The 16,216-nt window shown below is 36.8% G+C and overlaps 1 protein-coding gene across 1 annotated transcript in view; it reads left to right on the forward strand.

Moving 5' to 3' along the window:
• The first annotated feature begins 3,219 nt into the window (after window positions 1-3,219).
• Window positions 3,220-16,216, forward strand: part of LRPPRC (leucine rich pentatricopeptide repeat containing) — a 77,393-nt gene continuing 64,396 nt past the window's right edge. Inside the window, exons 1-11 of the mRNA XM_088527420.1 lie at window positions 3,220-3,245; window positions 6,945-7,150; window positions 10,328-10,450; window positions 11,177-11,298; window positions 11,386-11,444; window positions 12,028-12,114; window positions 12,620-12,746; window positions 13,709-13,853; window positions 14,626-14,765; window positions 15,113-15,218; window positions 15,300-15,407. Of these exons, the coding sequence (XP_088383546.1) occupies window positions 3,220-3,245; window positions 6,945-7,150; window positions 10,328-10,450; window positions 11,177-11,298; window positions 11,386-11,444; window positions 12,028-12,114; window positions 12,620-12,746; window positions 13,709-13,853; window positions 14,626-14,765; window positions 15,113-15,218; window positions 15,300-15,407 (1,249 nt within the window). The remainder of the gene's footprint in view (window positions 3,246-6,944; window positions 7,151-10,327; window positions 10,451-11,176; window positions 11,299-11,385; window positions 11,445-12,027; window positions 12,115-12,619; window positions 12,747-13,708; window positions 13,854-14,625; window positions 14,766-15,112; window positions 15,219-15,299; window positions 15,408-16,216) is intronic.

A 16,216-nucleotide genomic window follows, 5' to 3' on the forward strand; every position in this document is an offset into this window, starting at 1 on the left:
CGGGGCCGCCAGCGCGCCGCTCCCCGCGCGCCGCCCCCGCGCGAATGGTTCCCTCCGGCCACGTGGGCCGGGGGCGGGCGCGCATGCGCGGAGGCGGCGGCGCGCGGCTCACGTGCTGCTGCGCGCGCGGCGGTCATGGCCGCGCTGCTGAGGTGCGCGGGGCGGCTGCGGGCGCTCTGCCCGCGGCCCGCGGTGCCCGCCAGGTGAGACCCGCGGCGGGGCCCGCGCGCCAGGCCGCGGCGCCCGTTGGGACCGTTGGGACCGTTGGGCCGTCCTCTCCCTGCGGCCGCCTTGGAGTGGGGCCCTGTGCGGCCTCTGGCCACACGTGCGCAGGGTGGTGTCGGCGGGAAGGAGCGGGGAGCGCGGCGGCTCCTGCGGCGCCGCGGCAGGCGGAGCGGCCTTCCCGCCCCTTTGACCCGGGTGAAAGCTGCCCGCGTGTTTCCCCTTCGCTGTGAAGGTCAAGGGATAGGTGCGCTCCGAGGGGGTGTAGTTTAGAGGTGGGACAAGCTCTGCGAGCAGGGAGGAAGGGAGAGAGCGCGTTGGGCAATGCAGTGATTTACTACAGGTAACGGAGCAGTTGGAATCGGAGTTTTCCTATGCTCCTAGATCTCCTAGACTTTGCTGGGCCCCTTATCATTTTTCTCGTAGCGTTTCCTCTCTTCCCTCACAGCATGGAGTGCTCCATGCTGTGAGTGCTCTAGTGCTTTGTGGGTGCTCTGCAGGAAGCTTGAAGCCACATTGCCTAAGAAGAGTACATTCAATTTATCAAACTAGTCATTAAAGTAGAAAGCAGCGAGAAAGTGTGGAGTGAGCATATTGCATATTGTTCTCCGTGGTTCTGTGAGACCTGAGGAGTTCTGCAGGACCTAGTGTGATTGCATCAAAGCATTGCAACATTTTCTTTTTAGTTTTGGGAGAGCTAAGCTTTCTTTCCAGTAGTGAGTAAATGCAACTTTAGGATATGGAGAGTACTTTTATTTTTGTCTTGAGTGTTCACTTCTTGGACACGGAAGTACATAAAGGCTAAACCCTGAATGTGTGTCACAACCTGGGCTTTTGGTACAATTTTTAGTTCTTTTGTCTACAGATCTTTCTAAAACATGGTGATGCTTTTAGGTAATTCTTGCAATTACTTTTGTCAAAGATCTTTTTCTCTGAGAAGTCAATATGCATATCAAAGGCTTCGAGTCATATTTACTTTTCCCTTTTTTATATAGCTAGGATGGTGTTAGAGCTACATGAGGACTTGCGCAAACTTCTTTTTAATGTTTTCAAGATTTTAATTTCCATCATGTCCCGTTTGTCTGTAAAGTTGGGAATGGCTTGAGATGCCTTAGCTTACATTTATGGAAAATGACTTACTGGAGTTATATTTACAATTGTTAATTAAGATGATGTAAATTTAAAGTAAATAATTGTATTTTGTAAAGGTAGGGTATGCAAAATGGTTGGACTGCTTGTTACACCTATATGATTCACATATGATACACCTATATAGATATGCTCAGGATATGTTGCTTATCTGGTCAGAGCCAATACAATGTTTAGTGGGTGGAAAGGCAGCTGTGAATGTAAATAAAGTTTTAAGTTACGCTCAAGTCTTAGCCTGAAGTCAGTACTTTGAAGTGCATTTGAAGCTATAATAGTGAAGAAGAGATTAGGTTTTAGATTTTCTTCTCTCTTGCTCTCTCTCTTGGACAGCAGTTCCTTGCCTCATTGAATAACAAAAGGAAACTTAAGCATGGCATCTCATGGTCATCCAAAGTGGATTTCAAACAGCTCAGACTGTTTGAATATATTGTTAAGAGACTACCATAGCCTAAGTATAAACTCTGCTTCTATTTTACTGCTACTTTACGGTCTTAAAATAATGTATGTGTTAACAACAGTATAAGTCTTAATGTTGCTAGGTCTTTACAGTGGTGCAGGAACAGACCAGTTCAAATCCTGAGCGGATGCGTTTTGCCAAACCTGAACAATAAGAGTGTGAGGTGGGCAAATGCTTAGGTTCTTGAAACTTGAAGTGTAGCTACTTGTTTGTCCATGATTTTAAAATGCTGGGCAAGATCCATGCATGCGCTATCATTAGAATGAATAATTACAAATAAGTTCCTGTTTGCTGCTAGTTTTGTTTATGTGTTTTTAGAGCTGCAGCAAAAAAACATTTTGTTCTAATGGTCATTTGTGAATAATTCAGAGTAATGATAACCAATTGAAGTTTCATAGAGGCACATCAGAGTCTTTGGTGTGGTTAAGCAGTTATGCAAAACATCAAAAGACTAATTGCATCATTGTCAAGGTCTGTTGAAATAGTGAGACCTTATAGCCTGCAGCCAGATTGTTTATGTAGATCATAGAATCACCTTATGTTGGTTGACTTTCTTCCTCTCTTAGATCAGCATTTGTTTCCTGGATGTTTCTCTGCGACCTTTTCTGTAGCGTTTTTCCTGATGCTGCAGAGCAAGAGAGCATCAGGAGAATGAGAAGTGAGAGTGCACGCCTTGACTGCAGGATCACCTAGGGACCTGTGGATAAGAATTTGAATTAAGGGATAAATTGATACCAGGAGTGGAGGTGGGGGAGTTGAAGTGATTTTGGATGTACAGTCAGAATGCAACACTTAACTGTTCTTGTGGAAGTTTTTTTTTTTTTTCCCCCAGCAATTGCCAATCTCATCAGTTAACTTTCCTTCTGTGACTGAGTCAAGCTTGAGCCTAACAGGACAGAAAGAATGGACTGGTTTAAGGTAGTTTCCCTGCAAAGAGTGTTGCAGCTCTGGGCCGATGGAATAGCATAAGGGATTGTTCCTCTCATTTTGTGCAGATTTAACCTAAGTTGCTTCTGCAAACCGTTGAAAACAATACATGGGTATCTGTTTTCACTGGGTGCTTGAAGACCATTTTATAGCAAAAAATGCAGACCAAATCTAAGGCTTGTTTTCAGTTTCACATGTCTATTTCTAGTATTAAATGCCATGAAATATACACTAAGCTGAGCTGTACTAAGACCTTTTCATACCTTGCACTTGGAATAGAACAGATGTGTCATGACAAACCAATGCAACAAACTCCAGATCTGCAACAACAGACTTTAGCTCTGCAATGATTTCTACTTTACAAAATCTTTTTTGGAACTTTCTTTATAGAAACTTCACAAAATAAAACAATACTTAAATTTGCTATAGTAGCTGGCAGTTGAGAATGCTATAAGAAGCCAGACATGTCCGTAGAGGATTTGGAGTTAAGGTGTGAATATCTTTTGGGGACTTTGTTTTACGTACTCTAGGTCTCAGGTTTTGATGTTACGACTGAGATACAGACCCATAAAACACACTGAGTGGGAAGATCAAGTAAACTCCTTGTAGGCAAACCTCTCCAAGTATTTCTGGCCTTGCTGCCACTTCTTAATTCTGACATTCTTACCTGAAAGTTTAGGTATTGATTCTCATGGTTATAGAGAAAAGAGCATCTCCTCCAAAGTGGCAAAATGCTCTGGAGTGAAAACTGCTCCTTCAACAAGATTTGCATTATTTGTTCCCTCTAATTCAGAGGGTATCTACCTGCAGATGAAATTGAGTGCCATATGCCACACTTTCTGAATGCTCCTTGTAAAGACTTTGTTTAATTTTGATAAGTTTTAGCATGTTTCTACAGGATGGGGAGCGTGTTGGTGAGATAGGGAGAATACTTTGTTAAGGAATCTAGTTTTATATCTGGGGATTTGATTTGAGCTATGGGAAGCCCTTTGTTAAAAACCCCAATGATTCGTGGTTGTCTGTGGGATCCAAGTTATATAAATTAGCAGCAAATAAGTTGCTTCATGTTGTTCATTGTCATACTTGGAAGCGTGTCAGAAGTGGACAGAAGTCCAAAGTTACATGCTTAATTGCTTTATATTAGCACAGTGCTAAAAGTGATCTGCATTAACCTCAGAAGAGACATTTAGTAGAACTAATATTGGTAATGCTGAGGAAACTTATTGTCATAATGAAATTCCATGAGCTGTATATGACTTTCTGACCAAAGTATAAGGTCTCTAAATATAGACTTCCTTTTCTTAAAAAGTAGCACCAGGCAAGGGTTTTTTTGCTTTGCTTTTTGTGAATCACTTAAAACTTCAGTTAAGATACTCTCCAGGAAGCCTGAGGTTCCTGTCTAATCATTGCAGGTTGTTGTTTTTTTTGTTACAGAAACTTAAAGTTCCTGCCTTGGCAGATCAATGAAACCACCACCAACTTTTTTTGAGTTTTGGGAAAGACAGGAGACCCTTTTTATTTGTGCTGTTGTGCAAATAACAGTCATCTTTGCCTTTAGAAAATCAAATGTCTTAAATTTACTCTAGAAATACAGAAAATGCGTAAATGCTTAAATTGCTTCACAAACATTCCAAGCTAAATGGGAGGGAGGAACAAGGTCACCTTTATTGCCAAGTAAAGTACTGTATGTTGGGGTTACAAAAATCTAATGGGATAACCTTTCCTATGTGGGTGGGACCTACATTTTTAATCCTCATGAATGTAGGGAGAAAGCTGAAAATTGGAAGGCTACTTTTCATCTTGTGAGTGTAGGAGAGATTTCACTTTATCATGGAAGACCACTGCAGTTGGCGTTAGTCTTAATCTATCTTCTTGAGCTTCTTTCCGCGTGGCTACGAAGGAACACAATTTTGAAACACAGTGAAGAGAAATTACACAGTTCAGGGAAGAATCAGGTGATAAGTAAATAGATCTAAAGTTTGTTGTGTGCCTTATGCTTGCTAGTGGCATTTCACATGGATGAGATCTTAAAATATAGTTTAAGGATAATGACCAAAGTAAATGTCTATTGCAGCATTTGGAGTAGTGCTGCAACACTTTGTGTTATGTAGCATTGCATCTGATTCTGAACCAAGTTAGTTAAAATAATTGAGGAAAAAAATGTATTTACGTTGTGAAGCTATCTAATTTAACCTGTAGTGCTGCGTAAGATCAGCCGTTTTAAGGTCATGTTTGTTAGAATTTTTTCTAAGCTTAATTTATAATCTTCCAAACAAGAAAGTTCCAATTTAAAGAAGTATGTTGTTCTAATATTTCATTACAATTAATATTTTAATATTATTACAAGTATGATACTTGATGAATTAGATACTCTTGATTCCTTTTTACTTGTAGGGCATTCTGTATTTTAGCGATGACATTGCTTCTGTTTTTGCCAGTTGTGGCAATGAATTTTTGAAGCAAGTCCAAAGTGTTTGGGAATTGAATGAAGTCCACAAAATATTTATTGAATACAGCTGATGTTTCTAAAAATGATTTGCTCCATTCGCCCCTGCATTACTAGTCTGAGTTTACTTAGTTAATATATGTTCATGATTAACAGTTTTTGTAAAAGCTAAACAAAAAACCGATTTGTATGTTTTTCTCTGTTTTAAGGTTTATCTGTTCTTGTAAATTGTTACTTTTGTTACTTGTAGTAACAAATGGAAGTTTATAGCCATCAGGTCTTTCAATGTGGAAGGCTTTACAATGTTGGTGACTTTTGGCCTTAGAGAACCTTAGAGGAAGACTTTGTTAATGCACTGGATGTGCTTTAGTGAAGATGTGATTGCAGACCAGTTTTATGGTTAAAAGCTTGCTGTGTGGCATAAGACTTAACATAACTAAAAAACTACAGCAGTTTTTTTTTTTAATTTCCATTTTAATCTGAAACCCAGGAGTTTTGTGGCGCTTGTGCTGTAATTAGCTCAATGTTTTCTTGCTTTAGTTTTCTTTGTGGCAGTAGTCTGTCTTTGTCTATGATGCAATAGGAAACAAACCTACATAAACAGGAAGAAAAAGCAGGGAAAATGGGGAATGTAGATTTCTAGTGAGAAATGGTATTATCAGTAATAAAAGTATTTGTTAGAGTTGGTCTGACAAGTTGCCACCAACTGTAATGTTTTACTTCTTAATTCTTCCACGTTCCTCTGCTTTTAGCCACATATTCCCAAGCCCTTTGGTTTGTTCTGGTGTTTGCTGGCCACTGGGAGACGACTGCATTCTCTAACCTGCTGGAACAGGAACCCTCTTACTGCCTTTTCTCTGCAGTGCGCCGTGCCCCACGGGCACTGATATTTTATGTCTGCCAGGAAGCAGCCTATGGTGCGTGCTGCCCAGCTCTGAAGTGTCCCCAGGCTCTCCCTCTGCCCGACTCTCTGCGCTGGGTCTTTGCGCGGGTGCTGGTAGGGGAGAAGTGACCCAGCAGAGGAGGTAGCAGTGAGAAGCTCCCGTCACGTGGGAAGTGATGCCTGCCCTCCTCACCTCCACCTGTGCTTGCAACAAAATGTACAGCTGGTACCATGGGGGCCTTCGGGACCTTCCGTGGTGGGAGGGGGCATAAAATCTGCTCAGACTTCAATGAGTGTAGAGCCCTTAGGAAATGCAGGTGTAGAGTTCTGGGCTAGAAGGACAGTGAGGAGGGAAGGGAAATTTAAAGTCCAGTATTTGCTACTTTCTTTGTATGGAGATGGATTATCTTAGTTTATGCACATACACTTTAGACTTCAAAAAGTGCATATGCTCATTGATACTTTGTCCTGCACAGCCTGTCACATTTCTAGTACACACAAGTACTTTTTTTTTTTTTTTTTTTTTTTTTTTTTTTTTAAGGCAAACTCCTGTTTTGCTAGAAAAGGAAAAAAGAACACCTCATTACATATGTTGTTATCATACTTTATTTTTAACCTCAAATAGTTCTCACTGAACAAATATATACGACTGGTTCCATCTTTTTAGGTAGACAGACTAACAGTGAGATGAATCGCCTACATGTGTTTAGATCAATGCAGAATGCTTTTGAGAAACTGGTTGTTTAGGAAAAAGAAATAGAAGAAGATTTTTTTTTTTTTTAGAATTTTTAAGTGTGTCTGGGGTAGTTGCAAAGTGACTTGAAGTGTAAGCTCAGTGTCTTTGCTTGTTTTTATTTAAGCAGAAATCCGATGTACCCAACAAGATTCCTTACAGTTGCACCTCAACAGGAGGGAAGAGTTAAAGAAGAACCAACTTCAGAAATTCAAAGCAGACGGACGTGGCAGTTTGACTGGGCATTAAATAAACTGGATACCTCTGTCAGAAAAACTGGCCGCATCCCTAAAACACTTCTGCTAAAAATCTTCCATGAAATATGCCGGGAAGGTAAGCTTTTAGTTGCAAGAAATGTTAATTTTGTCTTTTGGATGTTCTTTAACTTAATGCATGCATTGGTGAACAGACTTTAAATGTTTTAGAGATGTTATTCACTTGCTTTGTATGGATTTTTATGCAGTAATGTTACATTTTCATCCTTGCTGAATATTAACTTTCATATGTTGCATATAACCTGTACTGTGAACTCAATAGGGATTGTATTTTATACAGCTTATTTTAAAAATGCTAAGGTCCTTGTAGCTTATGTACCTGCTAGAGATGTCAATGATGTTCTTAAAATGGAGTTCCCCCCAAGCACCCACAGGGGACCCCGAGCTGATACCAAGTTCCCCCATGCTCAGGTATTTGTAGATATTTGGAATCATTCGTTTTTTGATAGATAATAAATAGCAGAAGCATTGTTCGTTCTGGAAGATTCAGCACTCCTTTGGCTAAAAATATCCAGAATAATCTTTTATAAACTGTACCATGACTGATGATGATATTTGGTACCGATTAGGTCAAAAATGAGGCAGCGGAGATATCCAATTGGGGTTTGGCATTCGTAATCTATGAGAGCATATTGAGAAATGACAATATCTATTACTTGTTTTAAAAGCTTTGAAAAGACAAGTCATTACTTAATTAAAGCTTTGAGTTGCTTTTCTGGACTGTTTTGTATAGTTAGGCTTATGAAGCTGAGTTGCTCCTTCAGTTTTGCAGTTTACTGTTTAAAAGCTGAGTCTTTAATTCTTGCTCTCTTTCTGTTGAGCTGCTTTAGTTTTGACTTTTTGCTTGTGATATCTTTTCTGATTCTGATCCCTTTTTAGATTTTATAATTTGTGAGTGTAGGTAGGCAAAGGTTTTATGTCTCTGTGCTTACCTTCAAAACACAATTGTTCATGATTTTGATTAGTTACACAGCTTTTAGGGAGTCATCCTAGCAAGCAGATAATTGCTCTTAATGACTTCAGTTGGCCAAATAAGTGTATTTCAAGCAGAGGTGTTTTTTTAGGCTTAAAAAAGGTGTAAAATTTCTCGAAGGATTTACGTAGGGTGCCATTTGAATAAAGGACTAATATTTCCATTTTAAAATCTCAATCCTCATTTATATTTCTAGCAGCAACATTACAAATTAATTTAGCAAAAGTGTGGGAGGTTACAGTTTGTTTCTAAAAATGATTTGTATGTGTTTATAACCTTCTTCTCCTTTTAATTACAGAAAAAAGTGGTAATTGATGTGGCTGTCTTGTGTTCTACCTTCCCGTACTCACATTCCTGACATTTTTTTCTTGTTTCTTTTATATTTCAACAAAGTCATTAGTAAAAATATTATCAAATATTTGTCCAGTTTTAGACCTTATGTAACTTTCTGCTGCTGAGTAGAATTTTTTTTGAGGTGTTCTTTCTGCTTTTGAACATTTCTATTTTATTTTGCATTTATTTTGCAATCATGTAGGTGCTTCCATAATGTTGTATAATTAATTGCAAATTATGCTACTGTGGCACACTCTGGAATAGGTGAATTTTCTGTTAGAGTTACCAGCAACTAGAGAAGCCTTTCTTGGCTGCAGCTTCTGCCTCTCTCTTGGGCTGTATGCAGCTTTGGTGTGTTGGTGTGGCAATTTGGAAATCACTTGCAAAGCTTTTATAGTGGCGCGGACTGGAAGTCTTTCTGGAAGACTGAGTCATTCAAGCCTGAGCATCTCTGGCAGCCCTGCCTTGCTTTGCTTCTGGAGCAGTAGTGCAGCCCAAGACTGACAACTAGGTTTATAGTTCTTTTTGGGAGCCCCTGGTGTTGTGTACAGAAGTTGGAGAAAGTTGACTTGTCCTTAGATTCCTTCACTATTCTTTAGGCAAAAGTGGTCTCATTTGTTTGAACTTGCCTGTGGATAGAAGCTAGAATAGATGCTAATAGTGGAAATTTGTGCTGAAGGTCTCTTGAGTAGCAGTGCTGTAGCAGAATGATGCTAGTGTTAAGCACTGTATGGTGCAGGTTCAGAAATTGGCCCAAAGGTTATATTTCTTTTCCAATGAAATGATCTTTATAGATCTTAGATTGGGGAATTGTGAGTATTAGATCATCTGAGTTTAAGTTTTGTTGTGCTGCTTTTTGAATTTCTGCTCATCTGACCTCAGTGCTCTACTAAATGCTGTGTTTTATCCTTAAGCATTTTCAGCGTATAGCAGTGTCATTGCTTAGTCTTTACAGTAAAACTTACAAACTTCAAAGAAGATTCTTCTGTGTAGGAAAAGTATGTGTCAGTCTCGCATTTTATTTTTTTCTACTAATTTTAAGTGTGTACTATATGAACAAATTTAGACATGAAGCTTTTCTTTTCATTTTTTACTTCATTTTCTAATAATGGTTGAGTTTTCATTCTAAAAGAAGCATTCAGATATTGATACTGTTGTACAGTTCATACTGTTTGCTAGCTGACTTGCCTTTTTAGCTTTAGATTTGAATGATCTCACCTCGTGAACGAAAACTGGAGGTTAGCAGTAGTTTCTGCTATAGCAGAGCAATATAATAACAGGTCGAATAGACTGCAAACTCCTCAGGGCTATAGGACTGTGTCTTTTGGAGTGAATTTAAAGCTTATTTAGAAGTCTGCATTAACACAGTTAAACAAAAGCCGATATTGGAGAGTATCCTACCTGTTTTGGGTGTAATCCTGAATTGACATAAGCACTACTAGAAGTTGGTATGTACATGTGAGTTCAATATGGGATTATGCAAATTTGGCTACTTTGAAAAGGCTGTTATTGTGACCTTTCTGTTGTGTGGTGTCTTTTTGGCTGGAAGGAAAAACAGAAACCCATTTACTATCCAAGAGCTACAAAAAGAATTAAAAAAAAAAAAAAAGAGTTGAGACATTATTCAAAAGTGCTCATCGTGCCTAGCTCTTCAAAAGTATGTATGATTACTTGTAAAAATTATCATAGGAACCTAAAAGCCCTAAATTTAGGCAGTAATATTCTATGAAGATACTTTAAATAACTGATGTAAATATTACCTTAGATTAACCAAGCAGTAGAGGCAAAATGCATGTATTCATTTAGTAATATAGCTCCCCGTGGTTTTTATATGTCAGACTTGTTGCATCTATGTATGTGTATGTTTATTTATGTGACTCCTTCTGTTTAACCTTAGCTTTCTTAATAAAATTATTATTTTTCCTCTAGGATCTCCAGGCAGCAACCAGGCCTTGCTTCTGTTGCGAAGTTGTGGTGCTTTATTACCAGAGATGGTGTCATCTGAAAGAACAGAGCTAGCCCATATGATATGGGACAAAATGAAAGCGCTGGGTAGGTCTGTTTCTTACTCCCTCATGAAAGAACACCCAGGTGCTTTAGTATTGCCAGGTTGCTCTCTTTGTAACATGGGACTGAATGCATTTTAATGGTGTTTAAATGTTAGGTCATCATGGTAAATATTCATTAGCAAATGAAAACTAGGATTTGTCATTGCAGTGAGAGACCTCTTTCTTATTCTGGGAGTTATACTGACATCTAGGGGTGTTTAATAACAATTTCCCCCCCCTTCTTTTCTCCCTTCTCAGTGCTTAATCATACTCCTGCTTGCTTTTCATTACTGTAAGAATGCATTTTATTCCTCAGATAGGTGTTGGCCACTTACCTTGGTATCTGGTGGCCTGAGTATTCTTAATGTTGCCAACTATTTTTTAGATGATGTTTTTATTTCAAATTAGTCATTTATCTACAAATGTGTCACAGAAGCACTGCTTCTTGAGCACAGTGTTGCTAAATCTGCAAAATAAATGGCAGACTGCAGAATGGAATGTATGAGAGAAAAGATATTTTTGTACTCTTGATGTTTTAGCCTTTTAAAAGGAAATGTGCATCATTAAGTAGTTGTTTCATGTTGCGAAGGTGACTAAAAGGAAGCAACCTGATTGTATGTAAAGTTGTACAACAAAATAAAATCAGTATGAAATTAACTAGCTGGAATAGTTATCATATATATAGTTTGGAGAGTCTACACTTGTTTGATTGTCTCAAATATTTCTTTAGGTGCCGTGTATGACGCAAGCCATTATAATGCTTTGCTTAAGGTCTACCTTCAGAATGAGCATAAGTTCTCTCCAACTGAATTTTTGGCCAGAATGGAGGAAGCTAATGTGCAGCCCAATCGAGTAGGTAGCCTCTAATGATGTCTTCTATCCCAAAAGCAGTGTCATTTCTTGGATAAAAATCATGAACTTCTCCTTTATTTTCTGCAGGTTACCTATCAGAGATTGATTGCTGCTTATTGCAACGAGGGTGACATTGAAGGAGCCAGGTATTCCTTGGCATTTATGTTCTGACAAACAGATTTCTAGATGTATTTAGTCAGATTTCCTGCCATTAATGTTCAAACCGTTGTTCAGATGATCCTAAAGTATTTGATGAGCAAAGCAGAGGGCATTAAGTATATTTTAAACCAGCATTGAATAGTAGTTTCTTAGATGCAGCTGAAGCATACGTCAATGAAATAAAAATGTGATGGACCAACGTACTTAATAACATCAATAAGAAAAAAAATTACACAGATGGTCACGATGGCTGCATAATGTTAGCTGCATGAATTTTTAGAAAGGTTACCTTTTAAATTATAGCAGTGCGATTGCTGAGCATGACAAAGATAAAATCAAAAAAACTATCCTCATGTCTATGTATGTTATTAAATGATAAATATAATTCATCAGAAAAAATGAAATTGACTGTATTATGACCATGTTATGCAGCATCCTAAAATATAATTGTTTCATAAAATAATTACCTGCATCTGTTTGATGCAGTACTTGTCCAGCAGCACAGAAATTGCTCAAGACTTTATCTTTTCAAACAATAAAAGTTCTCATCATTTGTTATTTTTTTTTCAGTAAGATTCTTGGATTTATGAAGAATAAAGATCTCCCAATCACGGAGGCGGTATTCAGCAGCCTTGTGAAAGGTCATGCAAGATCAGGGTAATGTTAATACAGTTTTGTTTGTTTTTAATTTACTGCAATATATATTGATACTGTACAGAAAACTTAAAAGCTGCAAAACTTGGAGTAATGTAATGGTTTTGGAAAATACATTTTGTGGCTTTGAAAAATAATCTATAAAAGACCTATGCATGCAGTTTGAGGCAAAACAAGTATTCTTGTATTTGACAAGGTTGAATTTCAGGATAATTATTGTCTTTTTATACTATTTGGGAAAAAATTGCTGTGCTTTAGTATTGACACTTTTTCAGTTGCTGAAGTTGAAGTAAACATTCTGAGTAATAGGATAACAGTGCAAATATTTTGTTTATCTTTGGTTTTTATTTAGTTAAAATATAGGTTTGTTCATGCTTCTTATATTCTTAAGACTGTTTTTGTTCATTTTGTTCCATTTACTTCATTATTAACTAAATGAGAAAATATACAAGTTGCAATAAATATCATGATTAAATCGATTGAGGTTCTTTCTTTTGAATACTTTTAGAGATATGAAGAGTGCAGAAAATATCCTTTCAGTGATGAGGATGGCTGGTGTTGAGCCTGGTCCAGACACCTATTTATCATTGCTGAATGTGTATGCTGAAAAGGGTGATGCTGACAGCATCAAAAAGGTATCTTGAAGTTTGAGTTTAAATATGTTTTGGGTTGTATTATATTCAGTTTTAACTCTGAAATGCTTTTTATCTCTAGGGGATACTACAGATAAAATACAGTAAAAATACTGTATTTTAAAACTTGCTTACATTAGCAAATATTTTTTTGTTTGTGTCTGAGTAGTTGGTTAACTGAAACTACTTTTTTTTGTACTTCTTTAAAAAAAAAAAAAAGAAGTTTTTCTTCTGGTAGCTGCTTTTTACTTTGTGTGAAGGTATGGTGAATAATGTTCACTAGGGAGTTACTCAAGCGACAGTTTATGTTGTATGGATAAAGTTAAATATGCCTGCTCCCTTCAATGCTACTGATCTTTCCCATTCAAAAATTTCAAAAACTGATTTTTTGCAGGATTTACCAAACAGACATAGAAGTAAATTTAGTTGTTCACAGAGCTTAGGAAGGATAATGCTGCTTTAGAGGCTAACTTGCCGTGTACTCATCTGCAAAACAGACTTTTGTTTAGTTAAAGTTTCCACAAGGAAACAGTAGAGAAAATCGATTTGAGTTTAGTGAGTAATATCAAATGGAAGGGCCAACTCAGGGAGGAGGTTGTGGGAAACAATCTATTTCTGTGGCTTATAAATTAAGCAAATCTTCAACCAGCCTCCTTCCTGGCAATAACAAAAAATTTGACAAACTGCAATCTTTTTCAAAGCATTTTTTTTATATACCTCCTATATGTGATTAGAGAGATTTGTTATCACTTTATTAGTCCTTTTTCCTTTTAAAATCTAGAAGTGTTAAAGACACTTTAGATGATTGGTGTGCTCTTTACCGTCTTCTGTGTGTCTAATACCAGTGAAAAGAAAAAAAAAAAAAAAAAAACAACTTTGCCTTTTTGTCAATGTGTTTTTTCTAATGTATCAGATTTTCAGTCAGTATAAAGCTTGGTAAAGTTAATACTTATTCTTGTTTCCAGACTCTAGAAGAGGTTGAGAAGACAGAAGGGTATCTTATGGATAGGGTTTTGATGCAGGTGATTTTAAGCCTTGCCAAGGCTGGATATCCTCAGTACATTGAAGACATTAAAGAGCGCATCAAATTTGAAAAGGAGTTAATTCCAGGTATGTTCCCAATGTTTTCCATGGAAATAACGACTCAAGGTTTAGAGGACAAATGTTTTCAGGTCATAGCAACAGTAAGTAATGTCTCCAAAAATAGTTGCTTTTTATTTAATATTTAAAGTAATCTATCATTTTTTCCATCTTGTCTATGGATTCATTTGTTCTGCTTTAAATCATTTTTATAGATTTTTCTTAAATATAAAAAAAAATCCTTAATTTGCTTACAAAATTAATATATCAAGATATTATTCTATAAAATTTATTAAGTATTTACAGGAAAGTTGTGAAGTTGAAGTCCTTTCTGCAGGTAACAGTAGCAGAACTTCTGTTACAACAGCTGTTCATGAATTTAACACAAGAGAGATTGTAAAAACTGAATATAACTTTCTTTAAAAGTCACTTTTGGATCCCAGGGTGTTTAATCTGCTTGATAACTGTTGAAAATCTTCATCTCCTTTTTCTTTATTTTTTTTTTATTTTTTTCCTCTTTTTAAAATGTCTGGGAATGTTTCTTTTATACCCTTCTGTCATGCTACAGTGTGACGGTTCTACAACTTTTGACATGGTATTTCTAGTAGGAAAAGTGGATCCCATTGAAAGCATAAATAATGCTGAAAAAGGTAGTCTCAAATTCGATTATGATTATTGATTATTTGATTGATGCTGAAGAGGATGTCAGTGATACTTTTAAAACATATTTGCTTTCCTTAGTGGCTTAATGCTAGCATAGTTCATTATACATTTGATTTTGTTTTTCTTTTCCTATTTCTAGATGCAATGAACCTGTGTTTGACTTTGATTACTCAAGGCTTTGAAGACATAAGTTTCCGTATTTTGAAGTCTCTTCATTTATCACGTGATAATATGGACCAGGGTAGCTTTTTCTTACAGCATTGTGTAAATACAGATATGGTATGCAGCATAGTAATTCTTTTGTCTTAAGTATGCCTATATATTATTTATATGATACTACTATATATTTATTAGTTTTAGTATTATTATTTATATTTACTTATAATGTAATATGACTCTCAAGATTGAAAGTGGTAGACTTTTTGTGTAGTTAATAAAAGCAGAATGGTTTTAATATTTCGTATTAACTTTACGTAATAAGATTAAATTCACAAAGTATATCTTTGATATCCATTAATGTTTGCCATGCATAATATCCATTTTATAAACACTAGAAGAATCAGACATTCCTAAAAAAATATTTAAATGGAAAAATATATTAAAATATTTTTTAAAATTCTTTACAGCCTATGAGCAAGCTGAAACAGTATTGTGATGAGTTAAAAGAAGCAAAAATGCACTCAGCACCTTTACCATTTATTTTGCGTTGTGCTTTGGAGACCAAGAGATCAGGTACTTTGCTTATTTAGTTATTTAACACATGCTTGTTTGATGTACTTGATCACTGTTTAATTATTTTATGAATGCTTTTAGATATGGCCATTGAGGTGATGAAGATCATGAAAGAGGAAGGCTTGCCCCTCAGACCTCACTATTCCTGGCCACTGCTTGTTGCATACCAGAAAGAGAAGAATCTTCAAGGTTAGTTATCTGATATGTGTTTAGGTTGCTTATTTTAAACTTAATGCACAGATTTTTGCTACAACATTGTATACAAATTTAGCAAACTCTTGAAAGTAAGTGAAGAATTGCTGCCTGAGGTATTTTGTTGCAAGTATTTTTTTTCCTTCAGAAAGGCTTTTTGAAAACCACCCATCCTGCTTAATCATGGTACAATCCTACAAATTTAAAAGGAAAAATGTGTGAAAGTTTAAACATCTTTTTAACTCTTTGAACTCTTACTGCCTTTCAGTTGCTCTTTATCCTGTTCATAGTTTACTCTTGACAAAACAGAAATTTGAGAGAACCATTTGAAATTAAGGCTATGTTACAACTCCTTTGCGCTGCAAAATTATATATATATACATATATTTTTAAACCAACTTCTTATATATACCTTTATAAGTCAAATGTGAATTTACTTACAAGAATAAAAACTGCATGAGAACTTACGTTGCTCCATCTGTGAGCCTGACCTGACAGCCTACTGATTGAAGGACAGAAATGCTCAATCTTTAGGATTCTTAAGTAGGCTTAAGCATTTAGCATACTTTTCCCTGTTACACAGGGGGCTGTCTACGGGATATGAATAAGAATTGAACAAATATTAAATTTTAGAGTACAGTATCTAGTTCTTTGGTTTGCGTTATTGGTAATTCAGAAAGAATGGTATCGTAAAAAGATGCTTTTAACAGAAGTACTTCCCCCTTGGGGAAACAAAAAACTGTCTTTTTCATCTTATCTCACAGTATAATGTGCTTTAGAATGAGATGCAGAGTTGTTAGTGTGAC

This window comes from Tinamus guttatus, unplaced genomic scaffold (genome assembly GCF_059628265.1).
Source record: "Tinamus guttatus ecotype Peru unplaced genomic scaffold, ASM5962826v1 Tinamus_guttatus_pri_ptg000286l, whole genome shotgun sequence".
In the NCBI taxonomy this organism is placed as follows: domain Eukaryota; kingdom Metazoa; phylum Chordata; class Aves; order Tinamiformes; family Tinamidae; genus Tinamus; species Tinamus guttatus.